At 41.0% G+C, this 19881-nt stretch overlaps 2 protein-coding genes across 4 annotated transcripts; one reads left to right on the top strand and one right to left on the bottom strand.

The window, feature by feature from the left end:
- The first annotated feature begins 757 nt into the window (after positions 1-757).
- Positions 758-9878, top strand: zbtb25 (zinc finger and BTB domain containing 25). 3 transcript variants are annotated; one of them, XM_062045192.1, is made up of 3 exons: positions 758-832; positions 1114-1286; positions 7137-9878. In XM_062045192.1, exons 2-3 carry the CDS (start codon positions 1114-1116, stop codon positions 8248-8250), a joined length of 1287 nt encoding a protein of 428 aa, XP_061901176.1. In that variant the 5' UTR covers positions 758-832; the 3' UTR covers positions 8251-9878. The 3 variants fall into 3 exon arrangements, with proteins under 3 accessions (XP_061901176.1, XP_061901175.1, XP_061901177.1); XM_062045191.1 differs by lacking the exon at positions 758-832 and adding an exon at positions 837-960; XM_062045193.1 differs by lacking the exon at positions 758-832 and adding an exon at positions 884-989.
- Positions 8366-15328, bottom strand: LOC133648776 (C-1-tetrahydrofolate synthase, cytoplasmic-like). Its single transcript, XM_062045194.1, has 11 exons — positions 15293-15328; positions 14835-14925; positions 12992-13070; positions 11668-11727; positions 11555-11608; positions 11358-11494; positions 11181-11281; positions 9105-9241; positions 8923-9034; positions 8726-8853; positions 8366-8650 (listed from the first exon to the last, which is right to left on the bottom strand). The coding sequence occupies exons 2-11, from the start codon at positions 14921-14923 to the stop codon at positions 8606-8608; spliced, it is 942 nt and encodes a 313-aa protein (XP_061901178.1). The 5' UTR covers positions 14924-14925; positions 15293-15328; the 3' UTR covers positions 8366-8605.
- Between the last annotated feature and the right edge of the window lie 4553 nt (positions 15329-19881).

The raw sequence follows: 19881 nt of genomic DNA, 5'->3' as shown, positions 1-19881 counted from the left end.
TGTGTGTGTGTGTGTGTGTGTGTGTGTGTGCGTGTGCGTGTGTGTGTGTTTTGTCTCGTCTTGTCTCATACTAACAGTGGCACTATTGTATAGTTAGTGTACAGGAGTTTTTCTTGTTTTTGTTTGTATGATGTTGTTCTTGTATTATATTGTTTATATTAAATGTGGAATGAGTGAGAGGGGTTGGGATATTATAAGCATCTGCTTCATCCAACCCCTTTTCAAGCCTTGCACAAATGTCTCTGCCAAGTTGTAAAAAAATGTGTTGTTGTACTGTGCACGTTTGAAATAAATACTTCAATTCAATTCAAATGGTATGTTTCTTACATTAATGCTAACATTTATCATTTATACACACTCAAGTTTGTTTATAGTAATGCTAATATGTATCATTAATCAACAGTAATGTTGCTTATAAAAATGCTAACATTTATTATTAATAAACACTCATTTGTACATTAATGCTAATAGTATTGTTAATAAACATAAATTATTGTTGTATGCATGCAAAGGTAGAGAAAATAAAACATACAATAGTGACATTAGCAATGATCCTATCATTTAAAAGTTCTGAAATAAGTCATAATAAGTATACCTTTGGCACTATGTAAACATACATATTTAAATACGTCATCGATTGATCCAAATAATTAAATTAACGCAATGATGCACATGGAATAACAAGATAGACATGCACTACACGTGCGTGTGTGCGCGCCGGTTTTAGTGTGACAGAGTTCACGTGACCACCCAAGCAGTGAGATGTCGCGAGACTTGACGCAGTTTGGCGCCGAAACAATCATTTGGCTGACGACGCTCGTCTCTTTTGGCGGTAAGACAGCAATCAAAAGATCAATCAGCCGCAGGGTGCACGTGAACCCGCATGCGTGCTTGCGTGCGACGGAGCGAATGTTGACAAGCACGCTGCTGCATGACAATAAGATGACAATGGAGACGCAGGTGCGACGGTGGCCTGTGACTGCACGCACGTACGGAGCAATGTTGTTGGTGTGTGTGCGTGTGCGTGCGTGCGTGCGTGCGTGCGTGGGTATTGTCCTAATTGATAAAAGGTGTGTCCAATATGCAAATGTTCCCTGTCAATGACGTCATCAGATGGAGGTGTCGGCTCACAGCCTCTTCCTGCTGCAGCAGCTCAATGTGCAGCGAGAGTTTGGCTTCCTGTGCGACTGCACAGTCGCCATCGGAAACGTCTACTTCAAGGCCCACCGCGCCGTGCTGGCCGCCTTCTCCAACTACTTCAAGATGATCTTCATCCACCAGAGCAGGTCTGAACCACATCTGGAGCAGCCATAGCAATGTCTGGCATAGTTGGCAACGTCTGTAGCCATAGCAACGTCGAGCATCTTTAGCAACGTCTAGCATTGTTAGTAACATCTGTAGCCATAGCAACGTCGAGCAAATTTAGCAACGTCTGTATGTAGCCATAATAGCAACATCTAGCATTGTTGGCACAATTGTAGCCATAGCAACGTCTAACATTGTTAGTAACGTCTGTAGCCATAGCAAAGTCTAACATTGTTAGTAATGTCTGTAGCCGTAGCAACATCTAACATATAGTAACATCTGTAGCCATAGCAACGTCTAGCAAATTTAGCAATGTCTGTATGTAGCCATAATAGCAACATCTAGCATTGTTAGCACAATTGTAGCCATAGCAACGTCTAACATTGTTAGTAACGTCTGTAGCCATAGCAACGTCTAACATAGTTAGTAACGTCTGTAGCCATAGCAACGTTGTTAGTAGGGTTGTGAACGATAAACCGATGCGACCGAGTATTCGGTTCAACAAGTGAGCGATTAGATTGCATCGGTAGCAGACTCCTCAATCAATGCGAATAATCCATGAATTCCTAGCTGAATCGGTTATAGAGTCATGGATCGGTTATCGCGAGACTTTGCATGGGTTGGCTAGATTACAATATGCGTCAGCGTCTCTAAAACAACGCGAGAGCTGAAGCTACTCGCCAAACGCGGTAGCCGCCTAGCTGGTATTAGCACGAGTGATAAACAAGAGACAACACGGAAAATGAATGTGGAGGAGAACGAAAGCGTCAGTCTGACAGAAGGTGATAATGGACCGAGAAATATTTTCAAAAAACCCACTACAGTGGTGGAAAGAGCAGCAGGACTTGCCACTGCTGTCATCTCTCGCTAAAAGACACCTCTGCCACCTGTTGTGCCGGGAAACTCACTCCTGCCGTAAAATGCACCCCCTGACGCGGGAGCGCGCTTACGTCACTCGTCTCGAAAAGTATATCTAAACTCGGCTGTAATGACCGAAGTGGCTGAAATCGCCTCTTTTAAACCGCCTCTTTCGGCATAAAAAGTACATGAAGTGAAATAATCCAAGTTTTCTTTACTTGTGGATGGATTACAAATTGTGAGCCTTTAATGATTTCGCCGTCATTCAAGTGGCTGAAATCGCCTCTTTCGGCATAAAAAAGTACATCAAGTGAAACACACGGAATCTGAACGTGTGTTCAGTACTGCGGGAGACATTGTTTCCACAAAACGTAGTCTGCTCAAACATGAGCATGTGGATCAGTTGATTTTCCTTAAAAAAAATCTGCCCTCCAAAAAAACAGAGGACAGTGATGATGAAAATGCACAGACATATTGTAAGTGAACTACTGCTTTTTGACCTGGGAAACGGTACCTCTCACACAGTAGTTTGATTTTTCTTTTTACATGTGTATTTATTTTCTCTATTCTTTTACACAAAGCACTTGTCACTGTGCTAATTGTTGCCACATTTTGAGATGTGTACTAGGTGTACGTAACTTGTTTACATTGTAATGTTGCACCTTTGTTACATACCTCTAGTGTTCATTGTTACCTACCTCTAGTGTTCATTGTTACCTACCTCTAGTGTTCAAAACACTATGCTCAGGTTGAAATATTGAATCTTTGTTACCTACCTCTAGTGTTCATTGTTACCTACCTCTAGTGTTCAAAACACTATATGCTCAGGTTGAAATATTGAATCTTTGTTACCTACCTCTAGTGTTCAAAACTATGCTCAGGCTGAAATATTGCACTTTGTTGTTACTATTCTGTGCTACTTTTACCTCTGGAGTTCCCATCCTACAATTCAGCCAGAATTGTTTTGGTCCATGTCTAAAGATAAATACATTGACATGTGATTTTGTTATTCTGTTTTTTTTTGCCAGTGCCGTAAAGCCACAATGCTTGGGGATTTGGAGTCTTGAATATTAACCGTCAAATCGAATCGTATCGTTCGGAATCGAATCGGTCTGTAATAAAAGGATATCGTTTTTTAATCGAATCGTAACCTGTGTATCTAGATGCATATCGAATCGTTTATCAGAGAGAGATGTGCAACCCTAATTGTTAGTAACGTCTGTATGTAGCCATAGCAACGTCTAACATTGTTAGTAATAATGTCTGTAGCCATAGCAACGTCTAACATTGTTAGTAACGTCTGTAGCCATAGCAACATCTAACATAGTTAGTAACGTCTGTAACCATAGAAACGTCTAGCATTGTTAGTAACGTCTGTAGCCATAGCAACGTCTAGCATTGTTAGTAACGTCTGTAGCCATAGCAACGTCTAACATTGTTAGTAACGTCTGTAGCCATAGCAAAGTCTAACATTGTCAGTAACGTCTGTAGCCATAGCAAAGTCTAACATTGTTAGTAATAACGTCTGTAGCCAGAGCAACGTCTAACATTGTTAGTAACGTTTGTAGCCATAGCAAAGTCTAATATTGTTAGTAACATCTGTAGCCATAGCAACATCTAACATTATTAGTAACATCTGTAGCCATAGCAACGTCTAGCAAATTTAGCAACGTCTGTATGTAGCCATAATAGCAACATCTAGCATTGTTAGCACAATTGAAGCCATAGCAACCTCTAACATTGTTAGTAACGTCTGTAGCCATAGCAACGTCTAGCATTGTTAGTAACGTCTGTAGCCATAGCAACGTCTAACATTGTTAAATGTATATGCCAATTTCAAAAGGCCACGGCCCCCTGACACCCCTTCTCAACTGTCTATGTGATGTCAAGGCTTGGTTAGCCCAGAATTTTTTAATAATGAATGAGGGAAAAACGGAAATTTCAGTTTTTGGTCCGGCCCTCACTGACTTGGGACCATTGCAAAATTATGTGCGTCCCAAAGTCACCAGCCTTGGCCTCACTATAGACAGCGATTTTAAATTTGACAAACAAGTCAATGGCGTTTTAAAATCGTGTTTTTATCATCTTCGTCTTTTAGCAAAGGTAAAACCATTTTTATCTTTTAACCTTTTTGAACAAGTCGTGCATGCTTTTATTTCAAGTCGCCTGGACTACTGCAATGCACTTTATGCTGGCATTAGCCAAAAAGCTCTCTCCCGGTTGCAGTTAGTCCAGAACGCGGCAGCACGACTTTTAACAGGGGCCAGGAAACGTGAGCATATAACCCCAATTCTTCGGAGTTTGCACTGGCTCCCTGTTCATTTTAGAATTGATTTTAAATCCTTGTTGTTTGTTTTTAAAGCTTTACATGGACTGGCACCTCAGTATATCTCGGACCTCATCCAAATTTACACTCCTGCGCGCGCTCTGAGGTCCGAGAGCCAGCTCCAGCTCGTGGTGCCCAGGACGAGACTTAAAACCAGGGGAGACAGGGCCTTCTCTGTGGTCGGCCCTAAACTCTGGAACACTCTGCCCCTCCATGTTCAAACTGCTTCCACAGTGGAGTGTTTTAAGTCTCGTCTTAAGACCCACTTTTATTCTTTGGCTTTTAACACTACGTGAGTTGTGTGGTCTTCTGTCCTCTGTTGTCCTGTGTGGTTAGGGTTAGGGTTATACATTTTGCTGTCTATTTTACTGTTTTAATTGGTTTTACCCTTTAAAATCGTTTTTAATCAAATATTTTTTTTTTATAATGTCTCTGTATTGGTTTTCTATTCATTGGGCTCTGTACCGGATGTCGTTGTGGCTTGTACAGCCCTTTGAGACACTTGTGATTTAGGGCTATATAAATAAACATTGATTGATTGATTGATTTATTCTTTGTTTTTATTCAGTCATTGGTGTAGCATAATATTGTTTTTAATATTGTTTTTAATATCGTTTTTAATATTGTTTTTAACATGGCTGTGCAGCACTTTGGAAACATTCTTGTTGTGTAAATGTGCTATATAAATAAAGTGGATTGGATTGGATTGGATTAGTAACGTCTGTAGCCATAGCAAAGTCTAACATTGTTAGTAATAACGTCTGTTGCCATAGCAACGTCTAACATTGTTAGTAACGTCTGTAGCCATAGCAAAGTCTAACATTGTTAGTAACGTCTGTAGCCATAGCAACGTCTAACATAGTTAGTAATGTCTGTAGCCATAGCAACGTCTAGCATTGTTAGTAACGTCTGTAGCCATAGCAGCGTCTAACATTGTTAGTAACGTCTGTAGCCATAGCAAAGTCTAACATTGTCAGTAACGTCTGTAGCCATAGCAAAGTCTAACATTGTTAGTAATAACGTCTGTAGCCATAGCAACGTCTAACATTGTTAGTAACGTCTGTAGCCATAGCAACGTCTAACATTGTTAGTAACGTCTGTAGCCATAGCAACGTCTAACATAGTTAGTAACGTCTGTAGCCATAGGAACGTCTAGCATTGTTAGTAACGTCTGTAGCCATAGCAACGTCTAACATTGTTAGTAACGTCTGTAGCCATAGCAAAGTCTAACATTGTCAGTAACGTCTGTAGCCATAGCAAAGTCTAACATTGTTAGTAACGTCTGTAGCCATAGCAACGTCTATCATTGTTAGTAACGTCTGTAGCCATAGCAACGTCTAACATTGTTAGTAACGTCTGTAGCCATAGCAACGTCTAACATTGTTAGTAACGTCTGTAGCCGTAGCAACATCTAACATTGTTAGTAACATCTGTAGCCATAGCAACGTCTAGCAAATTTAGCAACGTCTGTATGTAGCCATAATAGCAACATCTAGCATTGTTAGCACAATTGAAGCCATAGCAACCTCTAACATTGTTAGTAACGTCTGAAGCCATAGCAACGTCTAACATAGTTAGTAACGTCTGTAGCCATAGCAACGTCTGACATTGTTAGTAACGTCTGTAGCCATAGCAATGTCTAACATTGTTAGTAACGTCTGTAGCCATAGCAAAGTCTAACATTGTTAGTAACATCTGTAGCCATAGCAACGTCTAGCAAATTTAGCAACGTCTGTATGTAGCCATAATAGCAACATCTAGCATTGTTAGCACAATTGAAGCCATAGCAACCTCTAACATTGTTAGTAACGTCTGTAGCCATAGCAACGTCTAACATAGTTAGTAACGTCTGTAGCCATAGCAACGTCTAACATTGTTAGTAACGTCTGTAGCCATAGCAAAGTCTAACATTGTTAGTAACGTCTGTAGCCATAGCAACGTCTAGCATTGTTAGTAACGTCTGTAGCCATAGCAACGTCTAACATTGTTAGTAACGTCTGTAGCCATAGCAAAGTCTAACATTGTCAGTAACGTCTGTAGCCATAGCAAAGTCTAACATTGTCAGTAACGTCTGTAGCCATAGCAAAGTCTAACATTGTTAGTAATAACGTCTGTAGCCATAGCAACGTCTAACATTGTTAGTAACGTCTGTAGCCATAGCAACGCCTAGCATTGTTGGTAACATCTGTAGCCATAGCAAAGTCTAACATTGTTAGTAACGTCTGTAGCCGTAGCAACATCTAACATTGTTAGTAACATCTGTAGCCATAGCAATGTCTAGCAAATTTATCAACGTCTGTATGTAGCCATAATAGCAACATCTATCATTGTTAGCACAATTGAAGCCATAGCAACCTCTAACATTGTTAGTAACATCTGTAGCCGTAGCAACCTCTAGCATTGCTAATGTCTGCAGCTATAGCAACATCTAGTATAGTTGTAGTCATAGCAAAGTTGTTCACTGTTGTTCAGGAGTTAACTTGTGCCTGTGTGTGTGTGTGTGTGTGTGTGTGTGTGTGTGTGTGTGTGTGTGTGTGTGTGTGTGTGTGTGTGTGTGTGTGTGTGTGTGTGTGTGTGTGTGTGTGTGTGTGTGTGTGTGTGTGTGTGTGTGTGTGTGTGTGTGTGTGTGTGTGTGTGTGTGTGACAGTGAGTGCATCAAGATTCAACCCGCCGACATCCAGCCTGACGTGTTCAGCTACCTGCTACACGTCATGTATACAGGCTCGTGTCCCAAGCAGGCGGTGGAGCAGACGCGTCTGGAGGACGGCATCAAGTTCCTCCACGCCCACCAGCTGTGTTGCAAGAACGGCGAGGGCGCCACCGACGCAGCCGCAGACGCGGTCCGCATGTCCAACCTGTACGGCATCCAGATCTCATCCCAGCTGGGCCCCAAAGAGGCGCCCACGCTCTCCAAGACCGTTGTAGGAGAGGGGGGACCGCGGAGCGGGCTGTCAATGGCCGTGGGCCTGGAAGGCGTCCAATCAGAGGGTCAGGGCTCATCTCTGCGGGACGTCCGCTCCGTAGCATCCGGCGACGACTGCGACGTCACAACCGCCATCAAGCAGGAGTGTCGGGATGATGAGGGCGGAGACGCGGGCCGGGGGGCGTGGTCGCCAGTTCAGGATGGCAGCCTCGGTCAGAGCGCGGCGTTTAAAGAGCAGTCGCCAGTCCTCACTTGTCCTCGCTGCGGCCACCGCTGCTCCTCACCTGAGGGCTTGCGAGAGCACCTGTTCAGCCATGCCCTCGACCCTGCCCTTTTTACGGAGGGGCTGTCACATGGCACAGAACTGCGCGCCAGTGGTGAAAATGCAGAACGTCTGGACGCGGGTTGCCTGGAGGAGGCGCTGCGTCAGAGCCGGGCGCTCGCCACTCAGCTGGCAGCGGAGCTCAGGAGGAGCCGGGCAGGAGCAGATGTCGGACTGACCGGCCCCGCCCCTTCCGCCACACACTCTCGTAAGCGAAAGATCACGTGCGCCGTGTGTGGCGTGCGCTTCTCCCACAAGAGTCAGCTGCAGGAGCACATGTACGCGCACACCGCTAAGCCCACACGCCATCATCGCCACAGCCGTCTCTGTGGCCAGCTCTTCCACAGCTCCACCCACTTCTGTGAGGGCACAGTGGAGCCCGGGACAGAGGGCGGGGCTTCAGCTGGTGCACCACCTGAGGAGGCGAACAGAGAAGCGCAGGACAACGGAAGCTCGTGTTACTCGCTCGACTCCGAGATCTCTCAGGAGAGTGCTGACGGAGGGCAGGGCGAGTGATGACACCACTTCCTGTCCAGTCACCTGACTTAAAGCAGTGACTTTAATTTATTGACACACTAGTTTATGTGAAGTTGGTCTTTGTTTTCAAAGTAAAAGCTCTGCTCGAACAAGCTTCCTTGTCGTTCTGCTTTTATTTTGACAGTTTCAATTCCTGATCATGTGACTAATGAACATGATGGTCGTCGTCGTGGTGACGAAAGCTTACAAGTTCGCTGTCAGAGAAGAGAAAATGTATGGGAGAGCATGTTAGCCACGCCCCTTGGCTGCTGATTAGTCCAATTCGGACGCAACGCTTGGGGTGTTTGGTGAGGGTGACATCACATCCTTCTTCAGCAAATTTATTTGGATGACATCAGTCCATGTTGGCAAGGAAGCGCTGAGCACTGATCACCGTGTTCTGTGACAAACACTCTGCATCAGCGTTGCTGCGGTAACTTCCTGTAGTGGCACGCAGGAAATAAAGTCCTCCTACCTGCATGAGCATGGCCACCGTCATTGGTCCCACCCCTCCAGGAACTGGAGTGATGTATCCTGCTTTCTGATTGGCTGAGGGGTAGTGGACGTCGCCGACCACGCGCTTGCCGCTAGCCTTGGTTTCGTCTAGCGGAGTGGAAAAAAACGCTAAGCTAGCTTAACCCCATGACGTAATCACATGATGCTATGGCTCACCTGGCACGTGATTGATTCCACAGTCAATGACCACGGAGCCCTCTTTCAGCCAATCTCCATGCACCATTTCTGCTTTTCCTGCCCCCACCACCAGGATGTCTGCCCTGCCCACCTGCAGACAGGAAGTGCATGCTTGTCATCCTTCACCTCTTCATCGTCGTCTTCCTCGCGAGGGCCGTCACCTGCTCAGGTAGGTCGCGCGTCCTTGAGTGGCAGGTGGTGACGGTAGCGTGATGCCACAGCAGCAGGTCATGCATAGGCGCGCCCACGATCTTACTGCGGCCGACCACCACAGCGTGTTTTCCTGCCACGCCCACACCTGCAGCCGGCACATTCATTGACAGGGGGCGTGGCTTGTTTACACAGAATAGCACCTAATGGCCAGCTAGTGCATTACATTAATTTTTAGTAGAGATCTACTGTTCATCGTATTAATGTCAGCCTTTTTTTATTTTTTATTTACAACTACAGCTGAACCACATTAGCAGCAGTGATGGGCAAGCTACCTGGAAAATGTAGTAAGCTAAGCTGCGACTTACTCTCGATTAAATGTAGCTAAGGCTACTGGGGAAACTATCCCCTGGCAAGCTACACGGCAAAAGTAGCTTGCCAGATCAAAGCTACATTTAGAATAGAATAGAAAGTACTTTATTGATCCCTGGGGGAAATTCAGCAACTAATTAATGGCATTTATATCTATGGGTCCACATGTATAATATCAATGTTAATGTAACTGAGTTTAAAAAACATTGACCCAATAAGTGTCCATTAATACCCCACTGTATGTATTTATTTAATTTTCCTTTTCTTTGGCCCACCCCTATAATGTTTTTCATTTTCTCTACCAACAGTAAAAAATACAGTATGAATCTAGATCTTCACAAAAAACAATGACTTGTGTGTTGTTTGGGAACAGTTGGTAATGGTTATGTGCAGTAAAACTTTTCATGGATTCAACTCACCTTAATGTGTGTTCCTAAATTTGTGTTGGGCGTCTTAGATGAAGAGAGCAATTATGATTTTGGTTTACAAAGTAAACAAATAAAAACTAAGGTTTTCGGCATTGTTTTCTCTAAACGCATAAATTTGGCTAAATTTGGCCAAGGACACACATTATTGTAGGTTTAATGCACGTAATATTCATCACTAAAGGAAAAATATAATCTGCAGGACAGAATCCCTCTGCCTTTTTCAGTTATGTTTTTTTTTTTGAGTCGTCAGCATGAAGCGTCCCTCTGTCTCCGACTCCCCCGTCGTCATGTGACATGAGTGCATGGCTGTTATGATTTTGCTTATTAGTTTCGATGACCCGCCTTATCTTGCCTCTGATCGGCCAGTCCTTAATGATTTGCCCTAACCTTAGCCAATTGTGACTCATACGAACGCCAACCAACCGTCATGGATTTTCTCTGTATGTTCTCATTTATCCAGGTCATTGTATTTTCTCCATATTTCTTTTGGCCGGGATTGGCAGTCCTTTTTCTCTCTTTATAGCTTGTAGTTTTGATCTAAGCTACCTCACTACATGGCTCTAAAAGTAGCTAAGCCCCAGGAAAAGCTACTCGTTAAAAAAGTAGCTATACTACCGCCAAGCTACTGGAAAATGTAGTTAAGCTATGTAGCTTAGCTACATGTATCTTGTTACTGCCCATGACTGATACAATAAATACACATATGATGCCAGTATTTAGTATTTAAAAACAAATAATTAGTGAAGTAGATAGTAATAATCACTGCTCAAGCACCACCCTGTTTGCTTGAGAAAAGTTCCCTTTTTGTTACAGCCCAATTTTATTGTACTTTTTTATTAATTTAAGAATAAAAAAATAATCTCATTGTCAATAATTCTCCCCAAATATGTTTTGATATCTGACAGGGCATTTATTTGAGTTCTTTTGAGAATTATTCTCTGCTCAGCTGCTTTCTGCACTGTTTGGTGCTAAATTGACCACAACATTAGCGCCGCATAAGACATTATGTCGCTACTTGTCCGAACTGTCTTGAAAATTAAAAAAAACAACTTAAAGCCTTGTCCGGCTGTTTACTTACTAGTCATGTTTAGCTAACTTTTACTGCAAATGAATATTGGCTCCAAATACCGGTAAGATATTTGACTATTAATAATCGGTATCAGCTCTAAAAACAAACATATCGGTCGATCTCTAATTTTTTAGCAACTTCAAGCTTTGTGCATGTTGTTTTGTTTCACTTCATGTCAAGGGTTAAAGTGTGTGTAGGTGTGTACTTGTGTGTGAGACCTGTCTGTCTGATTAGTTCCATGCAGCCGTTGGGTGTGCACGGGATGAAACATTTGTTCAAGTCTCCACGAGACAACTTCCCTGCATTGATGCAACTCAGCCTACAAACACACACACACTTCATTAGTAGGTCAAAGGTCATGATGAAAAAGATGTAATGGTGGAAGAAAAACCCACCCGTCCACGTCTTTGAGCGGCGAGACAGCGTTGGTGATTAGCTCCATGTCGATGGCGTGCACAGAGTCCAGAGGAAGTTGGACAATAAGGCCGTGCACAGATGTGTCCTCGTTGACGGACATGATGGCCCTCAGCACCTGCGAGACCACCAGAAGTCATCACCACATAAAGACCCCTCAACGACTGACGACACCCACCTCCTTTTGTGTGGATGTGTTGGGCAGCCTCACGTGCGCAGCGTCAATGCCCACCTGAACGACACACACACGTCAGCATGTCTCTGACACGTGTGTCCAACATGTTGACAAACCTCAGCTGCAGCTTTCATTTTACTGCTGATGTACAAGTTGGAGTCTTCTCTGTTTCCCACCTGCACACACAAACACACACACAAATACATACACACAAACATTTTGCATAAGATGTTACACTCTATAGCAGACCTGGGCATTCTGCGGCCCGCGGGCCACATCCGGCCCTTTGTGCGTCCCTGTCCGGCCCGCGTGAGGCCAATTATAAATTACAAAATACATTTTAAAAAGTATCTATGTCGAGTGTGCAATACAACGGTGCTGCTTTTGTTTTGAAAATCGTTATTTGTATTACTTCCGTGTGGACGTATGCGTGTGCGTGATTGTGAGTGAATGTGAACAGCTGCAATTACGAAATAAAGTTGAAAAAACATCTATGTCGTGCGCGCAATACAACTGTGCTGCTTTTATTTTGAAAAGTATTATTTATGGGCGTGTGTCCGTGTGTAACCTGCGAGTGAAGGTGCACATGCAGCGACAAGTGATGCACGGTTTAAACCCGAGACGCTAAAAAGAGAAAAGTTGATGAGGAATGGCGTGTTTTCAACAAGACATGGACTGCCAAGCAACGTCCCCTCTAAGGTGCGTGCCTTCGCAATTGCGCACTGCTCAAGCGTCCGCTGCGCGCAGCAAGTATATGCCGCGCACCAAATCAAATCCCATCTGAATTCTAAACAAAATAAACATATTTATTCTATGGAATTTTGCAATGCAACTTTGAGTGACAGTGACAACAAGCGGCCCAAGTGTGTTCGTCAACACCGTTCAATTGAACACCGTTCAATTATTGTAACGTCTATCGAGATGCTTCGAGGACAGGAATTATATCGATCACTTTATTGAGCAAAACTGTTTATATTCGGACATAACCACACCAAAAACATGAGTAAAACAATTCTATCTCGAAAAACTAGTCATTTTCTGCCGTACAAACCAGGCCAAAACCAACTTGTCATCTGTCACCAACACGGATAGCACTAAACCACTGGTGCGTTTATGGCCACACAAAAAGTCGGACAACTCAAACACCACACAAAGTTACACTATGACTCCTCAGTCATACGTGTGCTTATTTTACTGTCATTTATTATTAATGTTAATTTATTTATATTAGTCATGGAATGCTGTTACACACACTATGTTGAAGTATTACTATTATTATTAATTATTATTATTATTATTATTTATCTTACGGTATACATCAAAAATAATATTGAGCAAAATTTAATTGAAATATTGTCGATGTGGCCCTCCAGCAGTGCTCGGGTAGCTCATGCGGCCCCCGGTAAAAATTAATTGCCCACCCCTGCTCTATAGACTGACCTGTAGAACCACCAGACTTGGTCTGAACTCTGACATCTTCATCTTGTCCACTTCCCTTTTCAGCCGCTCCCTCACAAGCCTGAGGACATGTTGGACAATTGTCAAGACATGTTGAAACATGCTGAAACATTCTCAGAAACATGCTGGAACATACTTAAAACGCATGCTAAAACAGAGAGAGTAACATGCTCAAACATGCTAAGAAACATACTAAAACGTAGTAAGAAACGTGCTGAAACATATTAAAAAACATGCTGACAAATACGGAAACATACTAAAAGACATGGTGACACATAGTAAGAAACATACTTAGAATCATGCTGAAACCTATTAAGAAACATGCTGAAACATGATAAATAACATACCAAAAAAACATATACGGAAACATACTAAGAAACTGAAACATACTAAGAAATTTACACATGTTCAGAAACATACAAAGAATAATGTTGAAACATGATAAGATACAAGCTGGAAAAAATAAGAGACTGAAACATACTAAGAAACAAACTGAAAAATACATTACTAAGAAACATACTTAGAATCATGCTGAAACATATTAAGAAAGACACTGAACATACTAAAACTGCATGCTGAAACATAAAAACATAAAAAAACAAAATAAATTTAGTGCGACATAGAAAAAAACATACTAAGAAATTTACTGAAACACACTAAGAAATATAGTGAAACATAATAAGAAACATGCTGACATACACTAAGAAACACTGAAACATAATGAGACATACCAAGAAACATACTGAGAAACATACTAAAACATGCTAAAACAGAGTAAGAAATATTGTGAAACCTACTAAAAAACATGCTGAAACATACTAAAAAACATACAGAAACATAGTAAGCAACATTTGGAAATATACTAAAAACAATGCTGCTTAGAAACATAGTAAGACATTCTGAAACATTAAAAAACATGCTGAAACAATCTAAAAAAAACATGCTGATTGCTGAAACATAAGAAACATACTGAAATATACTTAAAACATACTGACACATACTAAGAAACATGTTGAAACATACTAAAAACATACTAACACATACTAGGAAACATGTTGAAACATACTATGAAACATACTAAAAACATACTGACACATACTAAGAAACACCTTGAAACATAATAAGAAACTTACTGAAACATTCAGAAACTAACATGGTGCGGCGTGGCTCAGATGATAGAGAAGCCGTGCTAGCAAATTGAAGGTTACAGTTTAGATTCCAGCTTCCGCCATCCTAGTCACTACCATTGTGTCCTTGGGCAACACACTTTATCCATGATCTTTCTCTCAGTGCCACCCACACTGGTTTAAATGTAGCTTTAATGTAAACATCGGGTTTTACAATGTAAAGCGCTTTGAGTCTCTTGATAAAAAGTGCTATATAAATATAATTCTCTTCACACACTAAGAAACATACTGAAATATACTAAAATCATACTTAGAAATATGCTGAAACATACTAAGAAACATGCTGAAACATATTAAGAAACACGAGGAAACATCCTCAGAAACATTGAGAAACATACTAAGAAACATACTGAAACATATAAGAAACATAATGAAACATATAAGAAACATACTGAAACATACTAAGAAACATACTGAAACATACTAAGAAAAATACTGAAACATACTTAGAATCACGCTGAAGCATATTTATAGAAACATGCTGAAACATACTAAGAAACATACGGAGACATAATAAAAAAAAACATGCTGAAACATAATAAAAAACATGCTGAAACATTAAGAAACATGAGGAAACATTGAGAAACAAAGGGATGGACTGGAGTCAAAACGGGACACTTACTCAGTCACTTACTCACTTGGATGTTGTGTTTCCAGAGATGACAGTTGCTATGGAGCGTCTGCCACCATAACAAGAGGACATTTGGTGGCGTAAGAGAGAGAACATTTCTGAGAGAAGCAGAAGGGACGAAGAAGCACGATGACCTCATGATGAAGTAAATGATCGTGTATGTTGTAGTACTTCTTTTACACTAAGTTCTAGCTACTTCATGTATATATCATCCTTTTGTACTTCATGTACATATCTACTGAAATACAAGTACTTCATATGCAGAGCTTCTTATGTACTGTATGTATGTAACATGTACATATCTACTCTATGCAATGTATTTACATATGTGTGTCGTGTATATTTACATATACTGTATAATTATGCAGTGTATGTTCATACTGTATGTTGAACATAAAAAGAAACAGGTAGCATGTAAAGACAAAGACAAATGGCGACCACAAAGATGGCAACATGGCGTCCTACCTGAGTGACCAACGTACAACGACTGTGTATGAACGTGTGTGCATGTGTGTAGTGGTGTGTGTGTAATGATTGACCACTAGATGTGTGTGTGTGTGTATGTGTGTGTGTGTTCTTGTATTTCTACCCTTCTTGAGACACCAACAAGGAAAAGTACCTTCCATATGAGGACCGGTGAACAAGTTAGGAATGAAATCATGGTCCCAATACGGATTACCATTGCATCTAATAGAGAATGTCTCTTTTGCACCCTTGGTGGTGAAATCTATCAAAATTAGAGTGGTCCCAAAAAGGAGGGATTTTTCAAATTGACTGTGTGTCGGTTTTAAAAGTGCTACCCCTCTGTTCAACATATAAAATAACAAGTGTGTGTAAAAATTTGAAGTGCTCCCCCTCTGGTCAACATATGAAATAACAAGTGTGTGTAAAAATTTGAAGTGCTCCCCCTCTGGTCAACATATGAAATAACAAGTGTGTGTAAAAATTTGAAGTGCTCCCCCTCTGGTCAACATATGAAATAACAAGTGTGTGTAAAAATTTGAAGTGCTCCCCCTCTGGCCAACATATGTAATAACACGTGTGTAAGAAATTGAAATGCACCCCCTTTGGCCAAAATCAATAAAATAAATATGTATATAGGGACATACTGTAATTACTTGAAGTAAATAATGAAGATTAAAAACCAATTACAAAAAAAAAATTCAAAAACTTTTTTTTTTAATTAAAAGCAGTCTTTTTCTCACAATATGTCGACTTTTTTCATATAAAATTGGGAGCAATTTCTCATATTCTTTCTGTTTCTGTAATATCGTAATATTTTCTTGTAAAATTCTTACTTTTTTATGTAAAATTATTACTTTTTAATGCAAAATGGCGACATTTGTTATATAAAATTCTGACTTTTATCACAATATTGCCCATGTTGTTGTTGTTTTTGTAAAAAATAGTGACATTTTTTTGAGTAAAATTATAACTTTTGTCATAGTTTTGCCAAGTGAAATTCCGATGATTATTATAATATTGCCAACATTTTAAAGTTTTCTTATAAAATTGTGACTTTTCTCGAGTAAAATTACAACTCTTTTCATAAAATTGCCAAAGTGTTAAGCTTTTCTTGTAAAATTCCAACTTTTATCATAATATTGCACAAATGTTCAGGTTTTTTTGTAAAATTTTGACTTGCTTTGAGTAAAATTACCAATTTTATTATATTACCGCCAAAATTCTAAGTTGTTCTTGTGAAATTGTGACCTTTTTCTTGTGAAATTCCAACTCATTTTTTACAACAAGCTTTTTTATATTTGCATAGTATGTATATATTATTAATGTTGTAAATACAAATCTTTATATATCTACAAATGCTGGTCCTAAAGAGGTAGGCATTTTTCACAGGTCTCAAGAAGGTAACAAATACAAAAATGTGTGTGTGTGTGTGTGTGTGTGTGTGTGTGTGTGTGTGTGTGTGTGTGTGTGTGTGTGTGTGTGTGTGTGTGTGTGTGTGCGTGTTCGTGTGTGTGTGTGTGTGTGTGTGTGTGTGTGTGTGTGTGTGTGTAATGATTGACCGTGTGTGTGTCTATGAAAGGTCACTAAGGAAAATGATAAATAAAATAGTTTCCGATGAAAACACAAATGCGACATGAAAAAATGTAGAATTTCAAAATGAAAACTTCAAAAAGTTAGAAGTAAACAAATTAACATGTGATGATTTCAAAATTATATTAAATAATGTTTACATCTTTTTTACACAACAATAATCACTAACCTAACCACACACTCTCTCTCTAATTGGCTGTCAGTCTTGTGGGAAGTTCCTCCTCCACCATCACCTGACTCATATGTGACCTTTGATCTTGCTCCTGATCAGCTCGCGCGCGCTCACGCGCGCACACACGCACACACACACACACACACACACACACACACACACACACCTAGCATTAAAACAAGTCAGATGACATTCCTGACAATCTCCATGTCACTGTGACACACACACGCACACACGGAAGAGGGAGAAGCAAGTGTATTAAGAGGTGGTTGTCATGGTTACCACTGATAAGGAGCCGGTCTTTGGAATGAGGTTGAACCACTTCCCGTCACATGATGTCTGCTCTGACAGGAAGTGTGTACTCTCAAAGAAAAGCAAGTCAAAATGAGAACATAAACATTTCAAGTGAGGAAGAAAACATATTTGTTGTTGAAAAGCAAAGATTCCAAAGTAAAACACCATTTATCATTGACGGAATAATGGAAGACTCCGGCGTCATACACTGATTGGACATCATGACATCATTTGACCAATTAAGTCATTAAATCCGTCGTGTATGAAATATTCTTTAGTTTAGGCGCTTTTGGTAGCCATCCACAAGCTTCTGGCAAGCTTCTGCTTGAATTTTTGACCACTCTTCTTGACAAAATTGGTGCAGTTCAGCTGAATTTGTTGGTTTTCTGACATGGACTTGTTTCTTCAGCATTGTCCACACGTTTAAGTCAGGACTTTGGGAAGGCCATTCTACAAACCCCGTTTCCATGAGTTGGGAAATTGCGTTAGATGTAAATATAAACGGAATACAATGATTTGCAAATCATTTTCAACCCATATTCAGTTGAATATGCTACAAAGACAACATATTTGATGTTCAAACTGATAAACGTTTTTTTTGTTGCATATAATCATTAACTTTAGAATTTGATGCCAGCAACACGTGACAAAGAAGTTGGGAAAGGTGGCAATAAATACTGATAAAGTTGAGGAATGCTCATCAAACACTTATTTGGAACATCCCACAGGTGAACAGGCAAATTGGGAACAGGTGGGTGCCATGAATGGGTATACAAGTAGATTCCATGAAATGCTCAGTCATTCACAAACAAGGATGATGCGAGGGTCACCACTTTGTCAACAAATGCGTGAGCAAATTGTTGAACAGTTTAAGAAAAACCTTTCTCAACCAGCTGTTGCAAGGAATTTAGGGATTTCACCATCTACGGTCCGTAATATCATCAAAGGGTTCAGAGAATCTGGAGAAATCACTGCACGTAAGCAGCTAAGCCCGTGACCTTCGATCCCTCAGGCTGTACTGCATCAACAAGCGACATCAGTGTGTAAAGGATATCACCACGTGGGCTCAGGAACACTTCAGAAACCCACTGTCAGTAACTACAGTTGGTCGCTACATCTGTAAGTGCAAGTTAAAACTCTCCTATGCAAGGCGAAAACCGTTTATCAACAACACCCAGAAACACCGCCGGCTTCGCTGGGCCTGAGCTCATCTAAGATGGACTGATACAAAGTGGAAAAGTGTTCTGTGGTCTGACGAGTCCACATTTCAAATTGTTTTTGGAAACTGTGGACGTCGTGTCCTCCGGACCAAAGAGGAAAAAAAACCATCCGGATTGTTATAGGCGCAAAGTTGAAAAGCCAGCATCTGTGATGGTATGGGGTGTATTAGTGCCCAAGACATGGGTAACTTACACATCTGTGAAGGCGCCATTAATGCTGAAAGGTACATACAGGTTTTGGAGCAACATATGTTGCCATCCAAGCAACGTTACCATGGACGCCCCTGCTTATTTCAGCAAGACAATGCGAAGCCCCGTGTTACATCAACGTGGCTTCATAGTAAAAGAGTGCGGGTACTAGTCTGGCCTGCCTGTAGTCCAGACCTGTCTCCCATTGAAAATGTGTGGCGCATTATGAAGCCTAAAATACCACAACGGAGACCCCCGGACTGTTGAACAACTTAAGCTGTACATCAAGCAAGAATGGGAAAGAATTCCACCTGAAAAGCTTAAAAAATGTGTCTCCTCAGTTCCCAAACGTTTACTGAGTGTTGTTAAAAGGAAAGGCCATGTAACACAGTGGTGAACATGCCCTTTCCCAACTACTTTGGCACGTGTTGCAGCCATGAAATTCTAAGTTAATTATTATTTGCAAAAAAAAAATAAAGTTTATGAGTTTGAACATCAAATATCTTGTCTTTGTAGTGCATGCAATTGAATATGGGTTGAAAAGGATTTGCAAATCATTGTATTCCATTTATATTTACATCTAACACAATTTCCCAACTCATATGGAAACGGGATTTGTAAAACCTTAATTCTAGCCTGATTTAGCCATTCCTTTAGCACTTTTGACGTGTGTTTGGGGTCATTGTCCTGTTGGAACACCCAACTGCGCCCAAGACCCAACCTCCGGGCTGATGATTTTAGGTTGTCCTGAAGAATTTGGAGGTAATCCTCTTTTTTCATTGTCCCATTTACTCTCTGTAAAGCACCAGTTCCATTGGCAGCAAAACAGGCCCAGAGCATATTACTACCACCACCATGCTTGACGGTAGGATGGTGTTCCTAGGATGAAAGGCCTCACCTTTTCTCCTCCAAACATATTGCTGGGTATTGTGGCCAAACAGCTAAATTTTTGTTTCATCTGACATTACATGGACAAAGATAAGACCTTCTGGAGGAAAGTTCTGTGGTCAGATGAAACAAAAATTGAGCTGTTTGGCCACAATACCCAGCAATATGTTTAGAGGAGAAAAGGTTGAAGCCTTTAATCACAGGAACACCATCCCTACCGTCAAGCATGGTGGTGG

Source organism: Entelurus aequoreus, linkage group LG04 (assembly GCF_033978785.1).
Source record: "Entelurus aequoreus isolate RoL-2023_Sb linkage group LG04, RoL_Eaeq_v1.1, whole genome shotgun sequence".
In the NCBI taxonomy this organism is placed as follows: domain Eukaryota; kingdom Metazoa; phylum Chordata; class Actinopteri; order Syngnathiformes; family Syngnathidae; genus Entelurus; species Entelurus aequoreus.
Note: the sequence above shows the minus strand (reverse complement) of the source record. Positions and strands in the feature narration are given on the sequence as shown.